Here is a 26,362-nt window from a genome sequence, read left to right as displayed (position 1 = left end):
TTTTAAATCTTTTCTAAATTTTTTTATAAACCTTTTAAACAGCTATAGTCACGGTCCTGGCAAGGGTGTGGGCGAAAGAGATACCTGTTTGGAGCTCCATAAGCCAGGCCTGGATGCTACAGGGAGCTTGATTTTCAGGGCTCAGTCCCCTTAGAGTAGCAAGTGTGCCTCTTTGGAAAGTTGCTGGAGGGAAGAAAGAGATAAAGCAGCTATTAGAGTTCAAACTGAATGAAGCAGGATGACTTAAGTATTTTTTATATATTGACACTGATTCTCACACTTTCTGAAATAGTTCATCCTCCCGGATTATCTATTACATATTTTTATATAATTAGATCATATCTGTATAGCTTTGGCTCCTACTTTGACCATATCATTAAAAATTATTCATAAATGTAATTTTATATTTTTTGGACTTAAAAGAAACAGAGATTGGTCTACATTAAAATAAAAAACTTACACATCAAAGAACACTCTCAAGAGAGTGAAGAGCCACAGAATGGGAGAATATATTTGCAAATCACATATCTGATAAGGGTTTAATATCCAGAATATATAAAGAACCCTTAGAATTCAACAACAAAAAGAAAAAGACTCCAATTAAAAAACAGGCAAAAAAATATGCAAATGAGAAATTAGCATATGAAAATATGTTCAACATAATTAGACATTGGGGAAATACAAATCAAAACTATAATGAATACCACTTCATACCTATTAGAATGGCTATAATCAAAAAATGGAAAACGACAAATGTTGATGAAGATGTGGAGAACCTTCACATTTTGCTGGTGGGAATGTACATTTGAATGGCATAGCTGCTGTGGAAAACAGTTTGGCAGTTCCTCAAAAAGTTAAAAATAGAATTACTATTGGACCCAGCAATTCCTCTCCTGGGCATATACCCAAAAGATTTGAAAACAGGAACTCAGGTACTTGTACACAAATTTTCATAGCAGTATTATTCACATAGCCCAAAGGTAGAAATAACCCAAACATAACCCAAATGTCCATCAGCAGATGAATGAATAAACAAATTACAGTATATCCATATAATGGGATACTAGTCAGTCATAAAATGGAATGAAGCATGAATATGTGCTACAACACAGAGGAATCTTAATTATACAAAATGAAATATACCAGACACCAAAGACAAATGTATATTCCACTAACCTGAAATGTCTGGAATAGGAAAATTTCATGGAGACAAAGTAGGTGAGAGATTATCAAGAGTTGCAGGTAGGAGAGAATGAGGAATTGAAAAAAAAAGGTAAAGTCAGAAAAATGGGAAGTAGAAAAACTCACCTGCGATAACTGAATATCCTGCCAGTCTGTTTTTCTTTTTAATCTCTTCATAATGATTAACTACAAAATTTTTGGATCTCAGAGATCCTGGGTTCAAATATACAATCACCCGTTTACTAGCTATATGATGTATCTGTACGGCTTTTTTGTAAAACGCAAATAATAATAGAACCCACTTCAGATGGTTGATTGGTGGATGAAATTACATACTATGTTTTAAGCGATTAGTACTGCCAGGCTATGGTAAGTGTTCAGTAATGGTAACCACTATATGTATCTGTTATATTTTATTATGCCGGAATTGTACTGTATATACTGATTTGTACTTACTCTTCTCACTTTCTTGTCTAAATAAAAATTATTTTTAATGGCCATATAGTTTTTATACTGTGGCTGTAGCATCATTTATTTAATTAAGTCCCTATTGGATGTTTAAATAGTTTTGATTTTTCATTATTTAAAAAAAATACAGTAGTGGACACCCTTGCTTGATTCTCCCTGGTAACCAGACCTGAAGAGGGCATTGTACTTTGGCCCTGCTCAGGCCTTCTGGGCTGTTGGGCTCCCAAGGCAGAGTGCTACATTGAGTGGGAGACAGAATCTGAGTCCCAGTCATGTTTCTGCTCTGTCTGTAGGCAATGCTGGGGGCTGCGCTTTTTCTATCTGGGCCTTTGCTTCCCCATCTGTAAAATGAGAGCTTTAGAGGGAAGGATCTCAGGGTGCCTTTTCTGCTCTAAGGGTCTGTGATTCTCAGATGATCTTCCATTAAGCTGTGGATTCCTCTAGCTCCATTGTGGCCTTCCTCAGGGCTCTGTGTGCACACGCTTGAGTGTGTGTTTCAGTTTCTATTCTTAGCAGCATGATATTTAAACAAGGAATAGATTTGTGCCGTCTGTCTCATCTCAGATGCATGCAGCTCCTGCTGGTATGTTTCATTCCTCATTCATTCACATTGGAAGCAGTGGCCCATTAAGGAAATAAGTAGATGGTGTTCTTCCATCAACCATGGTAAGAGTGGAATGCTCACTGATCTGGGGGGCTGGCCCTTTGTGGTCATCAGGCCTGGGCTTTATCTGACTCAGCTGTAGATGAGGTCAGGGGAATCTTGGTTTCAGTGCCTCCCTCCACACTCCACCCCCAGATCCCTCCTCTGGGATGGGCCAGGGATGGTATTTAGGCAATGGTGGCTTTTAGAGATGATGAGTAACAACATTCCAGATGAGAAGGTCATTGTTTGTCCTGAAATAAAGAGTGGACATGGATGAGTCTACTTTCCTCCAAGAGTTCTCATTCATGGAGGTGTGTCAGAATTACTGGATATTTAAATATACAAATTCAGATTCTTGGTCTTCAACTTCAGAGATTCTTCTTTTTTTTTGATATATATATGTATTTATATATTTATTTATTTTGGTATCATTAATATACACTTACATGAGCAACATCATGGTTAGTAGATTCCCCCCATTATCAAGTCCCCCCACATACTCCATTACAGTCACTGTCCATCAGTGTAGTAAGATGGTATAAAGTCACTACTTGTCTTCTCTGTGCTGTTCAGAGATTCTTATTTATCAAGTCTGGTGTGGAGCCCAGGTTCTTCATTATAAGATACTAAAGGGGATTCAGATATGCATCCTCTGTGGAGAACATTGGTATGTCATAGATTTGCAAACCCTTAAAGCTCACCAAAGCCAGACAGGTAATATCAAATGGGTGGGGTGTGGCCTGGGTGCTCCTGACTCTGAAGAACAGGAGCATCCATACCTTCTCTCAAGGGCAGCCTGTACTTACCTTTAGTCAGTTGTCATCTAATGCTGGCCTCATGTTGCTAGATGTTTCATTTAATTTTTGCAGGAAGAGTTAGATATCCAGATTTGTTTTGAGAAGTATCATATTTTTAAATACTGGCAACCAATTCAAAAAATTTTTAAGAATTGAATTGTGGGCCAAAACATATCTTTTTGCCAAATCTGGCCCTAAATCTGCTCATTTAAATCTCTTGACAACACTTTAGCCAGACAATTGCTCAAGTCAAAGTTACACATTCAGTAGCCTTTGTGATGGGTGGCATCTCCCTGTCTCTGTGTTGTAAGGCTCTGCAGAGTTCTGGATAACACCCAGAGTGGCATGGAGCTAAGTGCTCTGAGCAGGGGAATCAGGAGACCTGTGTACTGCTAATAACTTGCTAGGTGACATGGCAAAGAAATTCCTAGTCAAAGGATTTCTTTTGGTAAGTGTCTTGCCTGAGGGTTTCAGCCCCGGGCAAGTTCACTATGGATTTGGTGAGACTGAGAAATGACAATGGAACATTCTTGGGGTAAAAGGGCTTATACCCAGCTTTATTCTCCCAGTGGTAGGTCAGGCACTAGAATCATGTCTGCATCCAGCAGTCTGCAGGTCCGTAATCCACCTCCATCTCTGCCTCCGTCTAGAGCACTGGGTGGAGCTCTTTATGTAGTGACTCAGTCAATAATAGCTCACTACTACTGGGTGTGTAAGCAGTAGTTTAGCAATAGGTCAATAATATCATCAAGTAGTTTAGGGTCAGGTGAGAATCCTGGCCATAGAAACTTCCCTTTTCCCCACAATAAGGTAAGGGATGATTGCTATTGTTCTTTCCAAGTTTCCAGGTCATTCTTCGGAAGATTTATGCACTTACTTATTTTCTCCCGGGTACTTGAGAAGGAAACTTTTCATATTTCAATTCTTGAAATGGCCTGAATGCCAACTAGTTCTTTCTGTCCCATATTCTCCTATGTCTTCAGTGATTTGTTTTTGTAGGGGACTTTCTTTTTGCTGTAGGCATTTGGGGTATTTTCTAAGGGCAAGAAAGAAGTTTTGGAATAGAATGTGTAGGTGGAGTTGATCACATAGACTTCTTGCTTGATGAACATTCAGCTTTCAGTCAAATAAAAGATAAAGGAAAAATAGAGTTGATATAGGGGACATCTTGAAGTAAAAAGACATTTCCTTGATAGCTCAAATAAAACCCTGCAATTAAATCTTTTCTCTCTGTAGCTTTGAGAATTATTTCATTCACCATAAAATTCACTTTTGAAAGTGTACTATTCAATGATTTTTCATATATTTACAGAGTTGCATAACCTGTAAACTACCTAATTTCAGAATGTTTTCATATCTCCAAAAAAGAAACCTTATACCTCTTACCACTTCATTTTCTTCTCAGTCAACCTCTAATCTAATTTTTGACTCTATAGGTTTTCTGATTTTAGACCCTTCATATAAATGGAATCATACTATAGGTGATCTTCTGTGACTGGCTTCTTTCATTTAATATAATGTTTTCAAGGTTTATCCATGTTGCCATGTATATTAGTACTTCATCCTTTTTTACTGTCAAATTTCACTGTATAAATATACCACATTTTGTTTATCCATTCATCAGTTGATAAACAGTTGGGTTATTTGCACTTTTTGGCTTTTATGAATAATGCTGCTATATACTTGCATTTTCTCCTTCTTCTGACAATTTTTTGTGTGGACATATGTTTTAATTTATCTTGGTATATACTTAAGAGGTGGAATTTCTGGCTTCTGTGGTAACTCTATGTTTAACTGTTAGAGGAAGTGCCAGACTGTTTTCCAAAGCAGTGGCACAATTTTACATTCCTACTTGCTATAATCTGTCTTCTTGATTATAATCATCTAATGGGTGTGAAGTGATATCTCATTGTAGTTTTGATTCTACAGTTGAATATGTTCCTGATTGGCCTTAGGTTATATGCATATCATTCCCCTAATTACTGTGGCCATTGGAGGCTGATTATCTTAAATGAATTAGGGTGACATCTGGAGCTAACGGTCAGTGTTAGTCAATCCCAAACTCCTGAGGGGATATTTGAAGATACTATTTGAAAGGAAGGAGAAATGGACACCTAGGAGGCAACCAATACATGTTTTCTACAGGATGGGTTTGATTGTTTGGTTTCAGTGTTAGAATTGTCTTGTACGCAGGGGTTGTAATGGTGCAGAGTAGGAAGGAAAGTTTATATTCATCAGGGCTTAGGAAGAGAAGCAGCTCAGGAAATAGGTAACTAAAATATGTTCTACTGAAAATAGTTTCCTCCCTGAAGATTGTAGTCACTGGACAGGTATGTGCTCATCCAGAATGTATGTATTACTGCCTCCTCTTTTTCTTTCACTGGTCAAACTATCATCAGGCTCAAAATCCCTTGAGTGCTCCTTTGCCAGATGCAGAGTTACAAAATATTAATGGATTCACTACAATTGCTTTATGACCAATGCCTGATTTCCAGTTTAAATAGTGTGGCTAGTTTACTCAGGGAATAACTTTCTTCCTCTTGGATATTGGTTGAGATTTGGTAAGCTTTTTGATTGCCATATTTTCTTGAAAAGAAAGGTTTTGGATTGTACTTTAGAAGAAAAAGACCCTAAGGAGGACTCTTTGGTCATTTTCTTAGTCCTGAAGGATTATGGGAAACTGCAGGCCTAGACAGATGCTGAGATGCATTTGTGGGAAGCATAACCAGCCCTTGCTCAGCACTTCCTTGACATGGATTGCTCTTTCTTTACTCTCTCCTTTTTCTCCTTTCTTTTGACATTGATAATAACATCTGTCATTGAGGCCTTTCTGGCTATTAGTGCTGCGTAGCAAATTATCACACTACACCTTCAAAAAAAATTGGTGCTTAACACAACCATTGTACCACACCAAAAAAAACTAAAGAGAATTGACAATTAAATGCCAACTTGATCCTAGACTGGATCCTGTACCCGAGGTGAAAAATGCTCTAAAGCACATAATTGAGTCAACTGGCAAAATTAGTATATGAAAAGTAGATTAGACAAAAGGTAATCATATCAATGTTAAATGTACCAAAGTTGATATCACTACCATGTTTATGTGAGATAATAGCCCTATTCTTAAGAAATGCACATGCAAATACTTGGGATAAAGTGCCAAAATGTCCGTAACTTACTCTTAAGTGGTTCAAAAAATTTATCTTTATGTATGAATTACATATATGTAAATTTATCATAAATTTATACATATGAATATATATCATATATATGAAAGAGAAAAAAGAGGAAGAAAAAGGGGAGAAAGATAAAGAAAATGGGGTAAAATGCTCACAATAGTTAAATTTGGGTGAAGGTGTTTGGGTGTTCTTTATATATTGAAATTAATCCCAAATAAAAAGTTCAAAAAAGCACAGATAGGTTACTATTTTATTTTGCTCATAATTGGGTCAGGAAGGGCTGGCCAGAGTAGCTCTTACTTGGGGTCTCTCATGCATTTGCAGTTAGATGCCAGCAGGGGCTGCAGTCATCTAAAGATGCAACAGAGCTGGTTATCCAAGCAGTCTCATGTGGCTGGCCATTGATGCTGGTGGTCAGCTAGGAGCCCAGTTGGACCTTTGACTGGCCTGCTTACATATTGCCTCAGTAGCATCACAGTCCCAGGAGAGCCAACTTCTTGTTTTGTTTCTCCCAGTGCAAGAATCCCAAGAGAACAGGTGGAAGCTGCATGGCCTCTTCTGACCTAGCTTTGGAAATTATACAGCATCTCTTTTGCTGCATTGTACTGACTCCAAGCTAGTCACTAAGCTGTGTCCAAGAACTTTCAGTCATGTTCCCAAACTGCCATAATGCTTACTACATGCCAGGCACTGTTTTATGCGCTTCAAAATGTATTAATTCATTTGATTTGTACTAAAAAAAAAAACCCCTTCATGTAGGTAGTCTTACTGTACTTATTTTAGAGAAGAGAAAATGAGGCACAGAGGTTAAGTTGTCAACATCACATCTTTAATGGGAGAGCTAGGATTTGAATCCAGACACAATGGCCGCAGAGCCCATGACCTCATCTACTGTACTGCCTGTATACACAGAGCTGTGATTCCTGTTACATTTGGTTGAACCGCCCATGTACACTGACAATCACTGACATGCAGACTCCTCTGATGCATTAAAAAATTATGTGACTCAGTTCTTACCTTCTCAGCTCTGACTTTTGCATATGTGGTTTACTTTCCCTGGAAAACTTTTCTTCCAGTTATTCATATATGTTACTGATTCTTCAGGTTTTTTAGGAAGCCTTTCTTGACCATCCACCTCTGGGGTGAGTACTTCTCCTGTGGGCACACATGCCACATACTGCTTAGTAGTTACAGCCCTTATCATGATGCCTTATAATTTGCCTGTTGTCTGGGTTGTTTCCCCCACTGGAATGTAAGTTCCCTGGGGGCAGGGACATTATTTTGTTCACAAAAGGATTTCTAGCATGGAGCACAGTGCCTGGTATATAGTGTGTAAATAAGTACAAACATCTCTCACACCTCATATGTAATTATCACATATTCTCACATAAAAACGCAGCCACTAAGACAGTCTCCTGACACATACAAAATCTGTCACATTCACTCTTGCCCACTCACGCTCAATCACTGTGACTTATTCCCCACGCTTAGTCTCTGTCCCATTTCTCACACACCCTCACTACTGCAAGCCCATCACACACACACGATTACTGTGACACAGCTCTAATCCTCAATCACTGTCACATACTGGTTTTCACACAATTATAGTCACCATCTGTACTCTTAAAACAGGATATTTACTCTCCTACAAATTGAGTTAAAATGACAACAGCTTTTTCACACACGCCTTCACATACTATATTTTTCATACACGTAATCCCCGACAATCCCTGAGATACACAATTATGGTCACACACTGTTTACTGTCTTGTTCCAATTCCTACTGGACACACACTCCCACACTCTGACACACACACGCACACTCACAGGCGAGGGATTGGAGGGCACTGCGGCGGGACTCTGAGCGGAGTCTCGGTCAGCCCGAGAATCGCAGCCCTGCCCTCGCGGCCAGGCCACGCCCCTCCCCGCCCCCTCATGAATATGCAGCACCGCAACCTAGCAGCCCGGCCCCCGGACGGCCATTTGTAGCGGCGCTAGAGGCTGCGTTCGGCAGGCGCTGCGGAGACGTGCGGAGGAGCGCGGCCCCGGCCACTGAGGCCCCTGGCCCCTGCGGTCATCCCGCTCGTCCGCGCCTCGGGAGGGACCCGGCCAGCCCGGGCGCCTCGCTGCCGCACCGGAGCGGCCCTCCCGGTAGCTCCCGGCGCGCGGGACCCCCGCCCGGCCCCTCGCCCGCAGCCCGCCGGCCGCACACGTCCCCGGAGCCGGGCCTAGGGCGGCGGCGGCTCGGCGTGGCCGGGCGGGCTCGGCGGCGTCCCCATGGCCGCGGCCGGTTGGCGGGACGGCTCCGGCCAGGAGAAGTACCGGCTGGTGGTGGTCGGCGGAGGCGGAGTGGGCAAGTCGGCGCTCACCATCCAGTTCATCCAGGTGCCTGGAGAGGGGCCTGCCGGGGCGGCGGCGGCGGGCGGGGGCTCGCGCTACCTGTGGCCGGCGGCCGCCGCGACCCCGCCCCGGAGCGCTGTACGGGCTGGGGGCCGGCTCTGCCCTCCTGCCCTGCGGCCGCGGCGCCGCGCTCCTGCTGCCCGGCGCCCTGCTCGGCGTCCCGGGAGTCGGGCTTCTCAGGAATGTGTCGGGAGGGCGGAGCTGGCAGGGTGGGAAGCCCCGAACCACCTTATCGCCCCGGCCGGGGCCCGAGCCCTCCGGGACAGGCAGCGCCGCCGTGCCGGGCTTCCTGTCCCGAGGGCCCGGGCGTGGGCTGCAGCCGCGCGCGCTGGGTTTGCAGCCGTCCGGCCGCCTCCCGCACCGTCCGAGCGATCGCCGTGGCAACTTGGCGGCGGCTGCGCGTGGTCTCCGGGCTTCTCCGCGCACGCTGAGCCGGAGCTGCCGCGTCCAGCAGTGTGTTTCTCTTTGTGTGTGTTTGCGCTTTTAAGTAGTCTCTTAGGTAATATGTCCGGGTAGGAGTGTGTGATAATGCCCGAGGGAAATGGTGGCTTCGAGGAAGTTAAGAATGTTCACCGATAGGGGTGAGACCATTTCCTAGGAATTCTTGGTGCCTTCCTGCTTCTCGTCGTGCCAAGGTGAAGTTTGGGATGGGCCAGGCTAGCAGATGACCGACCGAGTCGTGCGTCGTGTGTGCTCCAACCACCCTCCCCCCCTCGACCCCCAATCATTTTTGGTAGTTAGAGGCGAAAGTCAGAGGTTGTCGTAACGAAAAGGGAGGTGGAATTCTTAGGATTTGCTTTTGGTAAAAGGTTTGAGTGATATTTTCCGGGATTTAAGAAAAGAGAAACCCTGATGTATCTGCTTTTTATCAACCTAAAAGGTGTGGCATAAGCTGGGAAAAAACGAAGGTAACCCCCGTTATTAACAGGTAACAAAGATACTCAGTTTATCACGAGTACTGTTAAGAGGCTTTGGAGAAGTGTTCTGGTTTGCGTTTAACCCATTTGTTATCGGTTGGGGTACTTGAATAGCTTATTTCTCTTAATGTTTATGGTGACATTAAAATAAAAGGTACTGTAACATAAATGTGGTTGTTACCTTTCATATTGACTAAATGAGCAACAATTGCTGCTAAAATATTCGAGGAATTAAAAGCTGCTGCTAAAACCTTTATATCCAGAAAGAGAATATGTGTATGTAATAAGCATTTACAGTATGCTCATTAGTGGGTTAAAAAAAAAAATCACACCAAGAGGTGAGATTGGTTTAAGTTTAGCAGGCTGCAGAATCAGGGATGCTGTCATGTTGCTATTTCCCTAGGGCGGAGAGAGACTAACTGATGGCAAAGTGAAACAATTTATAGCAGCTAACCCTTTCTTTGGGGACTGTAGGGTGGAGGTGGGGTGATGGCGGTGAGGAGAGAAAAATAATGGTTCTAGTTTTAATGAAGTATGACCTGAAAGGTTTAAATTACAAGTATTTCTTCAGTTTCTTGGGGGGAAGTACCATCCGAATGTATTTGAATCTTTAAGTTATTTAATTAAGGTATCAAAACCTTTTGTTTTTGGAAAATAGTATTAGAAACCATTGAGATAACTAATCGCTGTCTTCCTAATGATTTTCTAGAATTCATTTGTTAAAGAAATAGCCTTTATGAATAGTGCTGTACTTAGGTGCTCTAGGTGATATAAAAGAAGTAGAGGAGGTGTGTATGCATGAGAAAGACCCATTTATTCAAAAAGAGTGTGAGCTTTGAGTCACGCAGACTTAAGCACCTGTCTTGCTCTGTTACCTGTTCGTTGTGAGAACATTCAGCTTCTCTGAGCCTCAGTTTTCTCATCAGTAAAATGTGTCTGATCACACATTCATTATGATCCTTTAAAGTATGAGAATGTTTTTAGTTTGCATCTAGCACGTCGTCTATGCTCAGTTAATGATGGCTGTTCTAAGTGTGTTGAATGTACAGTTAGGTAACACATTTACATGCTTTGGGAATTAAGATTCAGGGTAAAGGTAGTTTGGGAAGGAATGGTAGAAGTACTGTGTGGGCTTGGTGGCAGAAGAGAGGACCTATCTTATGTGTGTTTGGGGGAGTCATATTGTAGCTTGGGGAGAGGAGGTAGGCTAGGAGAGGGATAGGCAGGTGAGAGGCGGCCAGTGAAAGAGGAACATAGGTTCTAACTCCAAGACTTTTTGGAGAGATAGGAGCCATATCACCTGGATGGAGTCTCAGCTCTGCCACTTACTGCATGTATAATCTTAGGCAAATTACTTAACCTCTCCATACCTCAATTTTCCCTCTCTGTAAACTGGAGAAATAAAAAACACCACATACTGTTGTGAAAATTAAATGAGTTAACATATGCCAAGGGCTTAGAACAATGCCTAGTGTGTAGTAAGTCTACAGACGTTATTACTGGTATTATATTAATCTTAGATTAAGGAGCTAAAGTGACTATCATCTACACTTAATAGAGCTGCTGTTTATTTCTGACTCCTGGGAAATTAAAATTCATTCTGCTGTGATTGTCTAGTAATTGTAATTGGAGGGAGAGGAGAGGTAGAAGGATAATAATCATAACAAGCAGAAATAAGTTCTCTTTGTAGGGGAACAGGATGGCATAAGTTAGTTTTATTTTATTTTTTTAAGACTCCTGGAATAAGACGCTGTTTTTACAGTGATCAGTATATATTTTTCTATTACATAATCTTGAGTGGAAAAAATACAAACAAATTTGGGAGTGGAGAATTTAAAAACAACTTTGTCTTTAGCGCTGACTTTCTTTAACCTTAGATTTACTTGTTGCCTTTCGTGCATGTGAAGAGCTGCAGAATTAGGAAATGAAGGCAATAATTACTTGAGATGTCTTTTCCTCTTTAAAAATAAGTATGTGGATCATAAAATGTGATAAAAATGTAAAATGTTAATAATGTCTGTGTATACATGACCTCTTCTTGTTTCTGTTCATAGTTATTTGAAAAGTGTTTTAAGTTCTGCTGGTAAATAGAATACCTAAATGATGAGTGAACTGTACATAGCAAATGATCTTAACATTAGAAAAAGTGAGGCGAAGAGGGCATTAGATACTTGGGTTCCAGGTTTCCTTACTCAGGTGGTGCTGGGGAATCTCAATCTCTTTAGGGCTTTAGTTCTTCATAAAATGTTGGGTTTGGATGAAATTCTAGGTTCTTTCTTGTTTTATTTGCTGTTATTACTTCTGTACCTTGTTCCTCCAAGACAAAATTTGTAATGTATTTATTTTTCCTTGACACATAATCTGGTCTATTATTTTACGTCTTCAACACTCCAACCCCTTTCCCACCTGTTGGCCCCCCCCCCCCCACAACAATAGTGTTATGTTATACAGTAGAAATAGTGCAACTCCTTTGGGGTTCCCAGACACGATTCCAATGTGTGTGTGTGTGAAGGGGGTCTTTCCACACACAACACCAAGCTATTCTTGAACACCAGAAAGGTGTGCAAGAACTCAACTCAATTTTGGTGCTACCTGCCCAGAGACATCACCAGACTCCCCAGGTTAAAGGCTCCCTCCTGCAAGACTGCCCTCCACCCCCACAACTCCAGACCGTGGGTCGCCAGCCCCAGGCAATACCTGTGCTTCTGACCTACTGGCTACTGATAACAGGTTCCCACAACCTCACCTTTGTTTGATTAATTTGCTAGAGTGGCTCACAGAACTCAGGAAAACACTGAAGTTTGCCAGTTTAATAAAGGATACCGTAAAGGATACAGATTAACAGCCAGATGAAGAGAGACATTGGGCAAGGTCTCAAATAAAGGAGCTTCTGTCTTTGTGGAGCTTGGGACTCCGCGGCTAGTTGCATTCTGGTTCCCCAAACCAAGTGTAGAAGCTCTCTCTGACCTAGTATCAGGATCTGAGAGAGTGATAAACTCTTCTCAGGGGTTGCGTTGTGAGGACTCCATTGCATAGGAATTACTGGTCATTTGCTGATTTATTCCAGCCCCTGCCCTTGGGTGGGGTCCAAAGTCTCATTAACAAGACAAGACACCCATTTCATAAAGATCAAATATACCAGGTAAATATATATTTGGGAAAATAAAATACCTGGGAATGTATTTCTTATGACTCATAGAACCCACCACCTAAAGCTCATACTCCCCTCTTCACTCTTTGTGGTATTGAGGTGATGACTGTTGATCCCATTTTGGGTTGGGGAAACTTCGTTCCGGTTGGAAGTTGATTTTAGGAAATAATGGAGCAGTCACTGGGGATTTGCGTTAATAACTTTTACCTGGTAACTCTGAGAAGAGACCATATGTGTTTTACAGAATTAAAGAGAGGAATTTCCCAGCTTCTGTTCTTTGTTTAGCATCCTGACTTTTTTATTCAGCAGTTGTCAGATTTTGAGCTATGTAGGGGGTAGTTGATTTTTCACGTATTGCATTTTAGTCAGTCTTACAACCTGTTAGTCCACACCTGACTCATACATTGCTTTTTACCTAGATTGTCTTTTCCAGAATGCCATTTTATTGTCTTTTCCCCGGGGCAGAGATCCTAGAATAGATTTCAAGACTCCTGTTTGGGTTAACAGCTAATTGATGCATTTGTGATAGTTGTGTTTAGGTTTGTGAATTGCTGTTCTATTGCTACATCTTGAAGACATGCCCTGCAAGTAGAAAACATTTAAAATAACATATCTGGGGATTTGAAACTATAGACAACTGTAGACTTATTTTTAGTGTGCAAATTATTACTTTACATTTTCAGAGTAATTTACAAATGAATTCTTAGCATTGAAAAATAAGATGCCTTCCCCATTGATGGTACATACTAGAGACTGCTTCATTTTGGTAACAGTTGTGGTCTGCTAGCAATTCCTAGATTCAAATATTTGGCACCCAAGGAGACACTTTCTTATAGAGGATGACTGCTTTTGTCAGAGAAGCAGAGGGAAACTGTAGGGTTTCTCAAAACTCATTTTTCTTGCGTGTGTGTGTGTGTGTGTCCGTCTTGTGATGGGGAAGTTGCCGGAGTGTAGTGGGGGCACTTCTGTTGAGTGGTCAAGAATCCTGCTTTCCCTTGGGACAATACCATGGGAAGGCAAAGTGATGACGGGAACTTACCGACTGGGGTAGGATTTTTAATTCGTCTGTTTGTTGTATTGCCTTTCCTAAGCTTTGAAGTGAAAGTAGTCTGCTTAATTCAGTTAGGAAAATAAATTGGTAACTTTAAAAGTGGGGGAGGGATGGGGAGAGAGACTTTCTTAAAATAGTGTTTTTTAATCTTGTTGAAGGCTGCTTTTTCAAATTAAAATTGATCTCATAAAATTGAGGCAGATTTTATGATGCCATATGAACATTCTGTCCCCCCGTTTTTTCTTTGGTGAGGAAAAACAGAAGTGTCTTTAGGGTATTAGATCTGTGCCCTCTTTACTGAAAAGTGATGGTGAGTAAGACTTTCACTCTGCCTGCAGACAGTGTGGAGTTAAGAGTCACTGAATTTTCTTTAAAGGCCTTGATCTTGAATTACTTCGCGTAGAGCCCTCAAATCTGTGTTTGGGATTGAAACTTAGTTTAAAGTATTGTCCTTAGTAGGCCTTTGATTTATTTCTATTTTGTAAAGAAAAATGTCTCTCAGGCTTCTATGAAAAAGATAAAGATTTGTATAATTTTTCACATATTTTCCCTGTGGCTCTGAAAGAAGCAAAGAAAATACAAGTTGTCCGAAATTGTGCTACTGGAGACATAATTACATTGAGTTCTGTGTTGCCTTTTGTAAATTATATTTTAGTGTTTTATAAAGGCAGTGTAGTTGTATATTGGTTACATAACATTGAGTAGCATTAAGTCATAGTTTAATTAAAAATATTATAGTCACAGTACTTATTGTTTGTATATATTAGTTTAATATTAGTTTATATTAGTATATATTTTTTAATTTGTATATATATTAGTTTAATCAGCCCATGATGATATTTTTTCCTAGGAAAAAAGAGCTTTGTATACAAGTAACACTTACACATATTTAGTACTAGAAATACGGATATAAATGTCAAAATAATATCTGATGTAGGTTTTTACAAAAAGCTATCGAGATTTGCCAAATACTAACATTTTACCATATTTATTTTATCCCCACCCATATATAGATACCATTTTTTTCTGAATCCTTTGAGTGTAAGTTGAAGATAGTGCCCCTTATTTTTAAATGCCTTCATGTATATTTCCAGAAAAAAGAGCATTTGCTTACATAAACATAGTAAGTAACCAAAATCAGAAATTAACATTGCTGTATTAGTAATCTAATATGCACAACTTTTTAAAATTCTTCCATTTGTCCCAATAATGCTTTTATAGGAAAAGAAAATCTCAGATTACACAATTCATTCTGTTCCATGTATTCTTTAATTTGAGACAGTTCTTTATTTTTTCTTATGATGTTGACATTTTTGATGAGTGCAAGTTAGTTTTTGAGTTCCCTCAATTTTGAGTTTGTCTCTTTCTTTATGGTTAGATTGAGGTTGTGCACTTTTGGGGCAGGAATGACACAAAATGATGTGTTTTTCTCAGTACATTATATCAAAAGTGATTTGATTACCTAACTGCTTACTTTTTGACACAATAATCCCAAATCTAGGGATTTACCCTGAAAATACACTTCCAACAATATGAAAATACACATGCATGAGGTCACAGCATTGTTTGTAATTTAAAAAATTAGAAACAACCTACAGGATAGAAGGGTTGAATAAAAAATGGTACATTTACCCAGTGGAGCATTGTGCAGCTATACAAAGAACAAGAAAGTCCTCTAAGAACTAATGTCCAGTTAAATTGTTCAGTGAAAGAAAAAGTGCAAAAGTATCTACTATATGTGTAATATGTTACCTTTTGTGTAAGAAAGAAGGGGAAATATGAAAATTCATGTATATTTGCTCACTGGGACAAAAATAGCACAGAATGGATAAGTTAGAGATTAATGAGATTATTGGTTAGCTGTAGGAGGTGGATAGGAATGAGGGGTAAGAGAGGGAATGGGAATGGTGATCCTTCTGAGGATACTTTTCTGACTTTTGGAACCACGTTTAATGTTTTACACCCTCAGTATATAAAAAGCAAATACCAGTAAAATCAAGTGATGAAGAAAAAAACCACCCTAAGGTCAAATATAAACAGAAACAATTGAACTGAGCTTTATTTTCAATGAGTCAAAACAACGACACTGAAAGGAGGAAAGAAAATAAGTAACTTTGAAACCTGGTATTTGGACTATGTCCTCAGGATAAAGACAAAAAGAACTTGAACAAACATTGAGCTCTACCTACTAGGCTTTTCATTTATTTTTATTTTGTCACAGAGGCATGGGTCTGCAATTCTGAAACAATTTTCTGTACTATGATTAAGCAAGTAAGTATATTGTGGAAAATGGGAGCCAAGTTTCTTAGTGTTGGAGGAGTTGTAAATACGGAAAAGGGGAAGGCTAGGGTGAACTCGCTGATGCCTGGTTGGAATTGAAGATATTGGTATGAAATTGTGGCTTAAAAAGTATATGGAAATAGATGTGTGTATGTGTACGTTTATGGATACACATACACAGATCTCTTTGGTCTTTTTTCCAGCCCCTAAAAGCGTATAGAAACTATGACTCCCATTAGTGATGAGGAACACTGGGTTCCAGATCTTACCTTCTAAATACCATTCTTTACTAAAAGGAACCTTGAAGTAGTGACTGATCGTAAATCTGGAGCACGGTGAATTAGAAGAGAGGTTTGGAGCACCTTGGATCAGAAAGTGAAGTGTTCAAAAAACAAAATGATGGTGGCATGTCAAAGAGACACAACCAGCTTGGAAGAATTCCCACTGACTAACTCTGGGACATTGTGATCAAGGAAGTAAATGATTGTAGTTGATTATTGCCCATAAAGAATGTGTGAATCCATAGGGATAAATAAATAGAGGAGGAAGGGAAGTTCTTCCTTAAGGTAAAATTTTTACTAATAAACAGAGGAAAGGATGGCATTAGAAAATCAGCATTTGTCAATCATAACAATTTATTCAAATAAGAATCTAAGTGGATGTTAAAACTAGTGGGAGAAAGTTTGGGAATAGCTGGATATTAACATAGTTTAAAGGAATCTGTCTTTGAGATACTAATTACCTAGGGGAAAATAATAACCACAGGGGAGAAACTTGGCTGACATCACCTGACAAATGATCAAAGTTAACATCTCTGATGTTGCTTTATGTAATAATAAACAGTTTATTTTATTAAGTTATGCTGACAGTATCTGATCTTCACAGCCAATCTGCCCAGCTGTTGAATGAAATTAAGCCCAAAGAAATTAATTTTTTTTTACTGAAAAGATATCTAGTGAAGATTGTATTTACTTTTGCATGATAAGTGATGATTTGCCTGGATATAAAATTATTGGGTCCCAACATTTTTGTGTTAAAACAGTGGAGGTACTGCTTTGTCTTCCATATCTTTACTCTTACCTGGGTGGCCTCATGTTTCTATTCAGCAAGAGTAACTTGTTTTCTACTTCTGTGCTTGCAGCCTTCTCTTATCATTGGAAATGGAAACATTTATCAGGATATGAGTAGAAATTCTTTTCTGTTCACTAGTTTTCCCTGGGAAATTATGAAATGCTCTCGGGTCTGGGAAGATTTTCTTCTCCATTTTTGTATTAGTTTTCTCAGTTACCTTCTGAAATACCTGTCCTTTGTGCATTGATTCTCTGAAATCTTCATACCATATCGTTTTAAGTAAATCAGTAAAAAGGCTAAGATAGACTTCATTCTAGGAGTATGTGTCAAATTTGCCTTCAGTATCACTGCTGAAATTTTCTGGATGTCATAACCTAGTTACTGTCTCATACAGGTTCAATCAATGCCTTTGATATCTCAGTCTGATATTAATCATTGGTAATTTTTTTTTCTTAATGCTACAAAACTGGCATTTTCTAAAGCTTGTACTGTTTAAGGAAACAACTCCTTCCAGGGTAGAGATTTTCACTTGTATGGCAGAGAATGTTTTTAAAAAATTTATCCTCTCATGAAGAGTTGATCTTAGCCATTCTTGTTATGGGAAGTAAAGACCTGGCCATCCCTCAGAATTACTGTGGAACACCCAGATTCCCATTCTTTTTTGATATTGAAGGGCAGGTTGTTACCAAGGAGCTTTAATTTTTGGAGTTATCAGTAGCAAGATTTCAGTTCAACCCATGTGAAATTCTGCTAAGACATCAACCATATTTGGATTTTTGGCTGAGAGGTATGATGTTGGAGAACTAGAGATGGTTAAAAGGGATAGTTTTCAAGTTTATCAATCCTTGAAGTCTAAGCTTTCTGCACTGAGGCAAGAGGAAAAGGCTGGGGAGACAGTGAGTGTGTGTGTCATCTGAAGTATGCCTATTTTAGATTGCATCATGTAGAGATAGATGTCTTTCTCATGATTTCATATGTAAACTTCTGCACTTTCTCCTTTTTAAAAAATGAGGTGGATTGCTATTTCTCACAGTACCTATAATTTATATTTTTAAAGGTATTTTAAAGGAATTTTAGAAGTTTTCCAGAATGTTTTCTTAATGTTACTGTCATCACAAAATCTGTAGCATCCTCAGTGACTTTTGGAAGGACATTATAAGACTGATTTTTGCATTGTTTCTTTGATATGAAATCTCATACTTTTAAATTAATTCTTTGATAACTTTCATTTCAGTTTGGATATCCCCTTAATTTAAATTTGGGGAAGGATTGAGTTGATCCTTTTATAGGTTTCTAGCTTTGTTGAGCTGTGATCAAAGAGTGTGACCTGTAAATTCTCTGTTTTGGAGCATATGAAATTTTTAATGGCCAATCATGCCATTGATTTTTGTAAATATTCCACGAACGTGAGAGAAGAATGAGTATTTATTTGTAGCTTGTAAGGTGCGGTGTTTTACACAAATCCTTTAAAATGAATTTATTGATTGTATTATTTAACTCTTCTGTATTTTTTCTTGCCTGTTCAATCTGTGAAACTGAAATATATAATCTCCCATGAAGACTGTGGTTTAATCTTTTCTTTGCATTTCTCATTTTGCTTTTATTTTAATGCCATATTATTTGGGATGTAAAATATTATGATTGAATCTTTGTATCTCTTATAATTAAATAGTATCAGTCTTATGTAGTTTTTCAGTTGAATTTCATCCTGTGATAATCAATATTGCTCTTCTTGCTCTTTGTATGCATTCACTTCATCTGTATTTCACATTTTTTTGTTGGTCATTTTGTGGTAAGTTTTTGTAAATAGTATGTAACATGATCTTAAAAATCAAATCTGAGAGTCTCTGTCTTTTAGGGGAATTCAGTCCATTCACATGTATTGTATAATTTGGTTATGTATTTGTGAAATAATCTAGATGAATTTGCTTTGATCCTTTTTATTTTTATATTTCACATTCCCTGTTTTTTAAGTTTTATTTATGCAGGCTTAATTTTGTTTTTATAGCTTTATTTCCTCTGCATTGAGAGTACAAATGTAGAGATTATTTTGAAAGTAGAGATTCTTCCTGAGAAACTTAGATTCCTTGTGCTTGCCTTTGTCATAGTCATAAGTAGTCTACAAAACTGAACACCACAGCCACCATGTTTTTGCTTTCTAAAAAGATATCCTAGACCTGGAAAAATTCATACTGCTTATCTGCGGAAAGGCAGCTTAAAGTAATGTAAAGAATCCTTGTGAGTCAAGACATTTATTTAGATCTTGTTTCAGCCACTCTGACTGGGGCTTTGGCCAAGATAACCATGCTGTGTCTGATTCCCTTTGGTGTTAATATTTAAAGCCCTATGAACACTAGAATGTTTACAAGTAAAACAAGTATTTTAGTAGAGGATTTTGTAGCTTTGAGATATATTACCTGAATGTCTGCCCCTTAGTTGTACTTGTTTGTATATTTATCTTTGTACCTAGATTTTTAGTCATAGACCAGGAGTACCTTTGTTGTGCAGAAGTAAGCATATAGCAAAATATTTGTTAATATTTATTAATTGCTAGTATTAGGTCTTGAACAGGATATAGTAAATAGTTGAAAGAATAATGATGTCTTAGAAAAATTAAGTTGTATCTGTTATGGTTCCATAGCTAGTTACTAAAGAGGACAAGCAACTGAACTATTTTTCATTTTGGGTTTCAGAGTTTTGATAATTAAAAGATTATCTGTATGTGGCAAATACACATTTGACTCTTGAGTTTTAGAAGTTTTAGCAGTTAATCTACAGCATTCAGTTTTACTCAAAAATAGTCTTTGGAGAAGATAGTCCAATTTTAATTTTACTCTGGAAATTGACTCAGGAAATGCAAAACAGCCTGTGAGTAAGGTCTTAAAGATTTATTACTTTTGTCTTACTTCCTGGTGGGTTTTCTCTAAATACCTTGTTTTTGGTTAAGTGATGACATGTGGTTGAGATTACAACAGTCAGCAATTTATTAGCTGAAAGGAAAAGAATAGTAAATAGGGAGTTAAACTGGAAAGGTAGATTTGTGATAGATTCAGCATTTGAATTCAGAAGCCTTGAGGAACAGATAGATTACTTCAATTTGTAATTTTGTCCCATTTGCCTCTGAAATGAAGATGTGTCAATTAAGGTAAAAAAGTTTAGTTTATGTGTGTATATACATGTGCAAACTAAAAAATGGGCGAATTTAAGGTTAAAGAAGGGTTCATGGGTTTTTGGAATAAAAAAGTGGAGATAAAATATAAAAGGTGTACCTCTGAAAATTTAAAGACTTGCAGATGTTTGAATGGTTATAGTAGCGTAATTGAATACTACATGAGCTTATTATCTTCAGATATTGGCATGACATTTCCATACCAACAACTTCACTTCAAATAGCTACTTTTTAATTATCAAATTACCTAATGTTAAGAATTTCTCATAACCACTGCAGTTTTTTATGATAGAGCATTTTTCATTTAGTGGAAAGTTAAAAATAGAGTGGGAATTGCTGAGGTTGCACATTAGTAATTCAAACTTCATAAATTTTTGAGTCTTGGGATTATTTCCTTAACCATTATGAAGTCTGATAGAGTCTATGATTATGATTTTAGCAGGTGTTAAAATAGTGTGGAAAACTGTCTTTTGGGTTAGGTTGTGATTCTCGGTTTTTAATTTTACATTTAAAGACAGACTGATGTTTTGTTTATTTTTTTCTCCTTCCTCAAATTGCAAATTACGTGTTTAGTTAGAATTCTTTGTAGCAGTTTCAGGCAGGAGCCATTGGTTGAGTTGATTAGTCAAATGAAGTTGTCTGACATGGGTTACTTTAGTTTGTGGTTTTAGATGAACAGTACATGGTTCACAGCTGTTGCTCCAACAGCTTTGTTCCAGCTGTCTTACTGGCCTGTCACAAAATACCCCACATTCCTTTTTTTTTTTTAATGAAATCCCTTGTAGTATCTTATACTTTGTTACTTAAAATGGATACTATTAATTACTTTAATGACTTTTTCTTCACTTTTATTCCTGTCCATAGCTGTTTATTTAGAATGATACTGAAATGTGTTATGATTAATAGACTTAAGCCTTGTCATATGTATACTTTTTTGTTATTTAAAGTTGCAGTTGTGAAGCATTTATACAAGTGGTTAACATTGAAAAAGGTGCCTAACTTAAAAAGTGACCCCAAATGAGTAGTTGGCACCTGGATAATGAAACAGGCATCTTCCAAAATTCCTTCAGTTTCAATAGAAATTCTAAGATAAAAAGTCATGTGTTTGTAAACTTTCTGTAGAATCTGTATAGGTAGACTTTATGTTTTTGGTAGAATGATTGGACTTCAATTCATTTCCTATCCTGTATACTAACTGAATTATAATACTAAGGGCTTCAAATTTTGTTTTTTAAAATAAGGAACAAGGAAGGGTCTATGATGAATATTTTGAATCAATAATGAATGACATATATATTGAGCATTTTCTGTTAGACACCATGCTAAAAGCTTTGTAAGAACGCCTTACTTACTCTTTACAATTTACATTTCATTTTTATGTAAACTGAGGCTCAGATGTTAAAAAGTTGCCCAAAATCTCAATATCAAAATAATGACTTAGATAGGACTTGAATCTGTATTTTCTGATTACAAAGTGCCTAAGGTTTATACTATACTACCTTACCCAAATAAAATAACTTTTAATTAATGAATTATCTTAATAATTCTTTGTCTAAGTTTTCTTTCTTTTTAAAAAATGGTTAGGTTCATGAAGCATTTTCCATGTAGATGAAATTGGGAGAGCTGGGATTGAATGAGAGAGTGAAGTTTTGTTTAAAATATCCCTTTGCCTCCTTTTCTTTGCCCTTCTGTCTCCCTGTGGTGCATTTTCTGACTACTCTCCTACACAGGCTGCTCTGGCTACGGCCCCACCCTGAGCTGGCAACCCCCAGCACATGCCCATACCTATTTGAAATTCCTGCTCTCCGGTCTATTATGTTGGAGAAGCACAGTCTAATCACACTTAGTCACAATTTGTGTGAAATGTATATCTATGACTCTTCTGAAGCTGCATGCTTTCCCAAGGATGCCCTTTCATCTGTCTGATTCTTAGTCATCTTTGGAGATGTGACTCAGGGTTCATCTCCAGCAAGCCTATCCTGAGGGAATATCCAGATTGTACTCGGTGTCCCTCCCATGTGTTTCCATAGCATATGGTGCATTTTTTCCTGAACTTTTTGAGAAGCTGTGAAAATGATGCCCCTTCAGTGTTTTTCCTGGAGAATAAAAATGAGAGTCATTTCTATAACCTTGGTACAGTTACCAAAATCAGGAAATTATAATACTGTTCTCTAATTTATATTATTCAAACTGTTCCAATACTGTCCTTTATAACAAAATAAAAAAAATTATTTTGGTCCAGGATCCAATCCAGGATTTCATGTTACATGTATTTTTCATGTCTTTTTAGTCTTAAAGTGATTTGTAAATTATCCCACAGTTTGGGTTATCTAATGTTTTCTTATCAGAATCAAGTTGTATAGTTTTGGCAGAAATACCACAAAAAAAGTCTTTCTCCAATACATCATACTGAGGAGGCACATATTGTTTATTTTTCCATTACTGATGTAAAATCTGATCACTTAGTTAACTGCTGAAAAATTAGTACTGGTCCCTTTGTAATTAATAAATATCTTGTGGGTAGAGATACTGAGTTCAGGTTAATAACTACAGCTGACCTTTAATCAGTATGGGGGTTAGGGGCACCTTACACCCTCCCCACACAGTCTAAAATCCATGTGTAACTTGACTCCCCCCAGACTTAACTACTAATAGTCTTCCCTTGACCAGAAGCCATACCGATAACATAAACAGTTGATTAATGCAGATTTTGTATGTTATATGTATTACATACTGTATTACAATAAAGTAAGCTACAGAGAAGAAAATGTTTTTTCAGATTGTTTCAGGTCTCCAAATTTTTTTCCAATATACTTACTGAAAATAAATCTGTGTATAAGAAGACCTGCACAGTTCAAACCCAGGTTGTAAAAGGATCAACTGTAGTTATTTGGAACCTTTGGGGTTGCGTCTCTTTCTCTTTGTTCATCCTCTCTCCTTTCTTCCTCCCTTGTTTCCTATTTTCCTTATTAAACTTGCTGTTTCCAATATTCATTTTGTGACAGGAGCGTTTTTATAAATGTCCTCAATGCTTGTCATCCTCGTATTTTTTTAGGGACAAAAGCTCCCAGTTCATACGTTTTCTTTAGTAAAAGAATCTATAATTTTTGGGACTTGGTTTCTTCGTCTATAAAATGAAGAGGCCAAAATCAGTTCTTTCAGATTCTGAAGTCCTATGGCACATGAATTTAAGATTTTTAAAAAATTAGATTGTGTTATATCTTGTTTCACCTTTTTTTCCCTAAGGATTTAAGAAAAGTTGTCTTCATACTCCTTTCTGTACAACATTATAAATGTTTCATTAGACCTGTCCTTTGCCTGCATCCATATCCTTTGACTTCACACCTCAGTAATGCCTCTTCCCAAGTTACTAGACAAAGTAGTAGCCTTCTCTTTTGGGGTGGGATTGGGGTGGGGTCTGGGTCCCACCGCAGTCAATAAATAAATTCCAGCATTCCTTGCAGTTTTCTAAATTGCTTAAAACCAAAAAGGGAAGAAGAAGCTAATACATTCCAATAGTGTTTCTTACCTTTAAAAATATGATTTATATATAATTTCTTTTAGAGGATTTTTACAGAGTTCCTAATGATTATATAATAATTGCTAAAGAAGTGAGATTCTTGATTCATTTTGGAATTTAAAGCAGATGGTTTCGTTTTGGAAGTTACTTCATTATAAACAGACTGGAAGAGTCAAGTGTTCAATATTGTCAATAGTTTTAAACTTTCTAATTAAAAAAGAGGTTAATGGAAAAAAATTTCCTGGTCACAGTTAACTTCTTAAAATAATTGTTCCTTAAGAATTTTATAATAACTAGCATTTATCTTTTATGATGTTTTACGTTTGTGTAATACTTTAGTTTTCAGAGAACTTTTGATCTGAGATTTCCTTTTATGCTAGCAGCAACCTGTTACAATCAAAAGGTGGCATGACGTTGTCATGGTCCTCGTTATTTCCATTCTATAGATGAGGAAATGGCTTGGGAAGAAGTGATTTGCCCCAGGTTCTATGGCGAATAAACAGTGAAGCTGGGATATAGTTAAGTTGGTTTTCCTGACTGCCAAAATACTGTGATCTTCTTAGTACACAACTGTGAATGTTAAGTTGGACAAAACTGTAAGCATTTTTGATATATACTCAGTTAATGAATGAAGTTCTGTTAAAAGGACTGCTACCAGTATGAATCTGGAAGGAGCACTGAATAGGGGAACAGGAGGAGAGGGAAGAGCAAGTGAGGTTTCATCAGAAGCACACTTGATGACTTGATATGTTTCTATTAAAACTGCTAATGGTGGCACTGATGAAAGCTAGTATGGGGACAAAGGTTTGTAATAGCATCCTCTGTCAAAAATGAAGCTTATGAAGACTGAGGCATCCATTCTATGAATATCACTGTTGTGTAAATGCATGAGAATGAAAAACAAGTTTAGGTATTGATTACATCTTGGGGTGGGTGGAGGATGAGGGGGAAATCTGATTTTGAGGGACACGTAAAGGTTTGAAATCATACTGCTAATGTTTTATTTCCAAAGTTGGGATTTTTCCTAAGGTTACCTGGATTTTTAATATTTCTTAATGACATTTTCTGAGAGATTTTGTACTTAAGAACAAGAATATACTTAAGTACATAGTCAGATAGATATGTATACTTAAATACATAGCAGAATTGACTTAAATACATAGTCAAATAGAAACTTGTAGCCTTTCATTTGTTGCTTAAGGTATCTTGACTCGGTTGACAGGACACAAGTGTGTTCTTCAGGGGTCAGGGGTTTTCCTTCAGGGTGGGAAACTATTTTTTCCCCCTGTCTATTCAGACAACAAATAAAACTCATGTATGTATCTTATTACAGTAAAGAGTTCATATCTGAGTTTGTGAGCATAACTGTTTTGTGTGAATGTATGTGTAGATATTGTGATTTCTTTTAAAATTGGTATACACAGATTCTGAAGATTTCTCCAAAGCACGGTGTCTGATTCCATCTTGGTGTTTACAGGAACTGATGATTAATTTGCCTTAAATTTCCTGTATGGTACCTTTAACCTTTCCCAGCACAAATTCTTGATACTATTTGTAGGTACACAAAATGCATGCTCACAATCTGGTTTTAGGTAAGTGTAAGGATTAAAACAAAAACTATAGAGTATCATAAAGCAGTAGACCTGTGTTCTGTGCTATACACTGTTGGCCTTTTTTCTAATGTAGTTATTTATAACATGGAGAGCTTTTGGACTGAGAACATTTTCAGCAGGAGTTGATAATATTTTTGGTAAGTTTATTTTAAAAATGTGCTACTTTTTTGGTGGCATGTGATTGAAAGTATCCTTACTTACAAATTTGAATGATCATGGGATTAGGAAAAAAAATGAGTTAGGTGGTGATTCTTCTAAAAGCTTTGTCTTTGGGTACTTCTGCTGTTTAAAAAGGTAAGATGGGAGAGAGAAGGAATTCTGCGTTTTTCAGCATGAAACTGTACACTTAGATGTTGCTAATTTCCTCAATCAAAAAACTGTTGAAAATGTGTTTAAAGGCATCTTTAGATCTATAGATTATAATGTGTGCATAAGAGGAAGTGGGTGGGGTGGGGTAGGTGGGAGGTGGAAGGTCAGGCAAGATGGAATAAATACTTTTATTCTTGAGTTTAGAGGTTTGAATTATCTCCTTTTTTGGGGATTACGTACGAATTAACTCAGTGTAAATTGGGGGTCCCTTTGTGATTTTGATGGGTTCTGAACGTCACCTAAGGACTGGACTCTGGTGGTATTGATTTTTGAGAACTTGAAAGTGTTTTGCTTCTGGCATTGTTTAATTTTTTTTAATTATTAAAGTATCATTGATATATAATCTTATGATGGTTTCACATACACAAAACAGTGGTTTCAACATTACCCATATTATTGAGTCCTCACCCCCTCCATTGTGGTCACTGTCTGTCAGCATAAGAAGATGTTATAGAGTCATTAATTGTCTTCTCCATGCTGTACTACCATTCCAGTGACTTACCTGTGTTGTGATTGTGAATTATCGCACCCCTTAGTCCCCTTCTTCCT

At 37.9% G+C, this 26,362-nt stretch overlaps 1 protein-coding gene across 2 annotated transcripts in view; it reads left to right on the top strand.

The window, feature by feature from the left end:
• The first annotated feature begins 8,244 nt into the window (after positions 1-8,244).
• RRAS2 (RAS related 2) overlaps positions 8,245-26,362 on the top strand; it is a 75,058-nt gene continuing 56,940 nt past the window's right edge. The window contains exon 1 of one of the 2 annotated variants that reach the window (XM_036918066.2): positions 8,245-8,657. In XM_036918066.2, coding sequence (XP_036773961.1) covers positions 8,550-8,657 — 108 coding nt within the window. In that variant the 5' untranslated portion in view covers positions 8,245-8,549. Of the gene's footprint in view, positions 8,658-16,035; positions 16,063-26,362 lie in introns of those variants that run through there. The other variant, XM_036918067.2, reaches the window with a different exon arrangement.

The sequence above is a fragment of the Manis pentadactyla genome, chromosome 9 (genome assembly GCF_030020395.1).
Source record: "Manis pentadactyla isolate mManPen7 chromosome 9, mManPen7.hap1, whole genome shotgun sequence".
NCBI lineage: Eukaryota > Metazoa > Chordata > Mammalia > Pholidota > Manidae > Manis > Manis pentadactyla.
The sequence above is the reverse complement of the archived record's forward strand: the minus strand, read 5'-3'. Positions and strand labels throughout refer to the sequence as shown.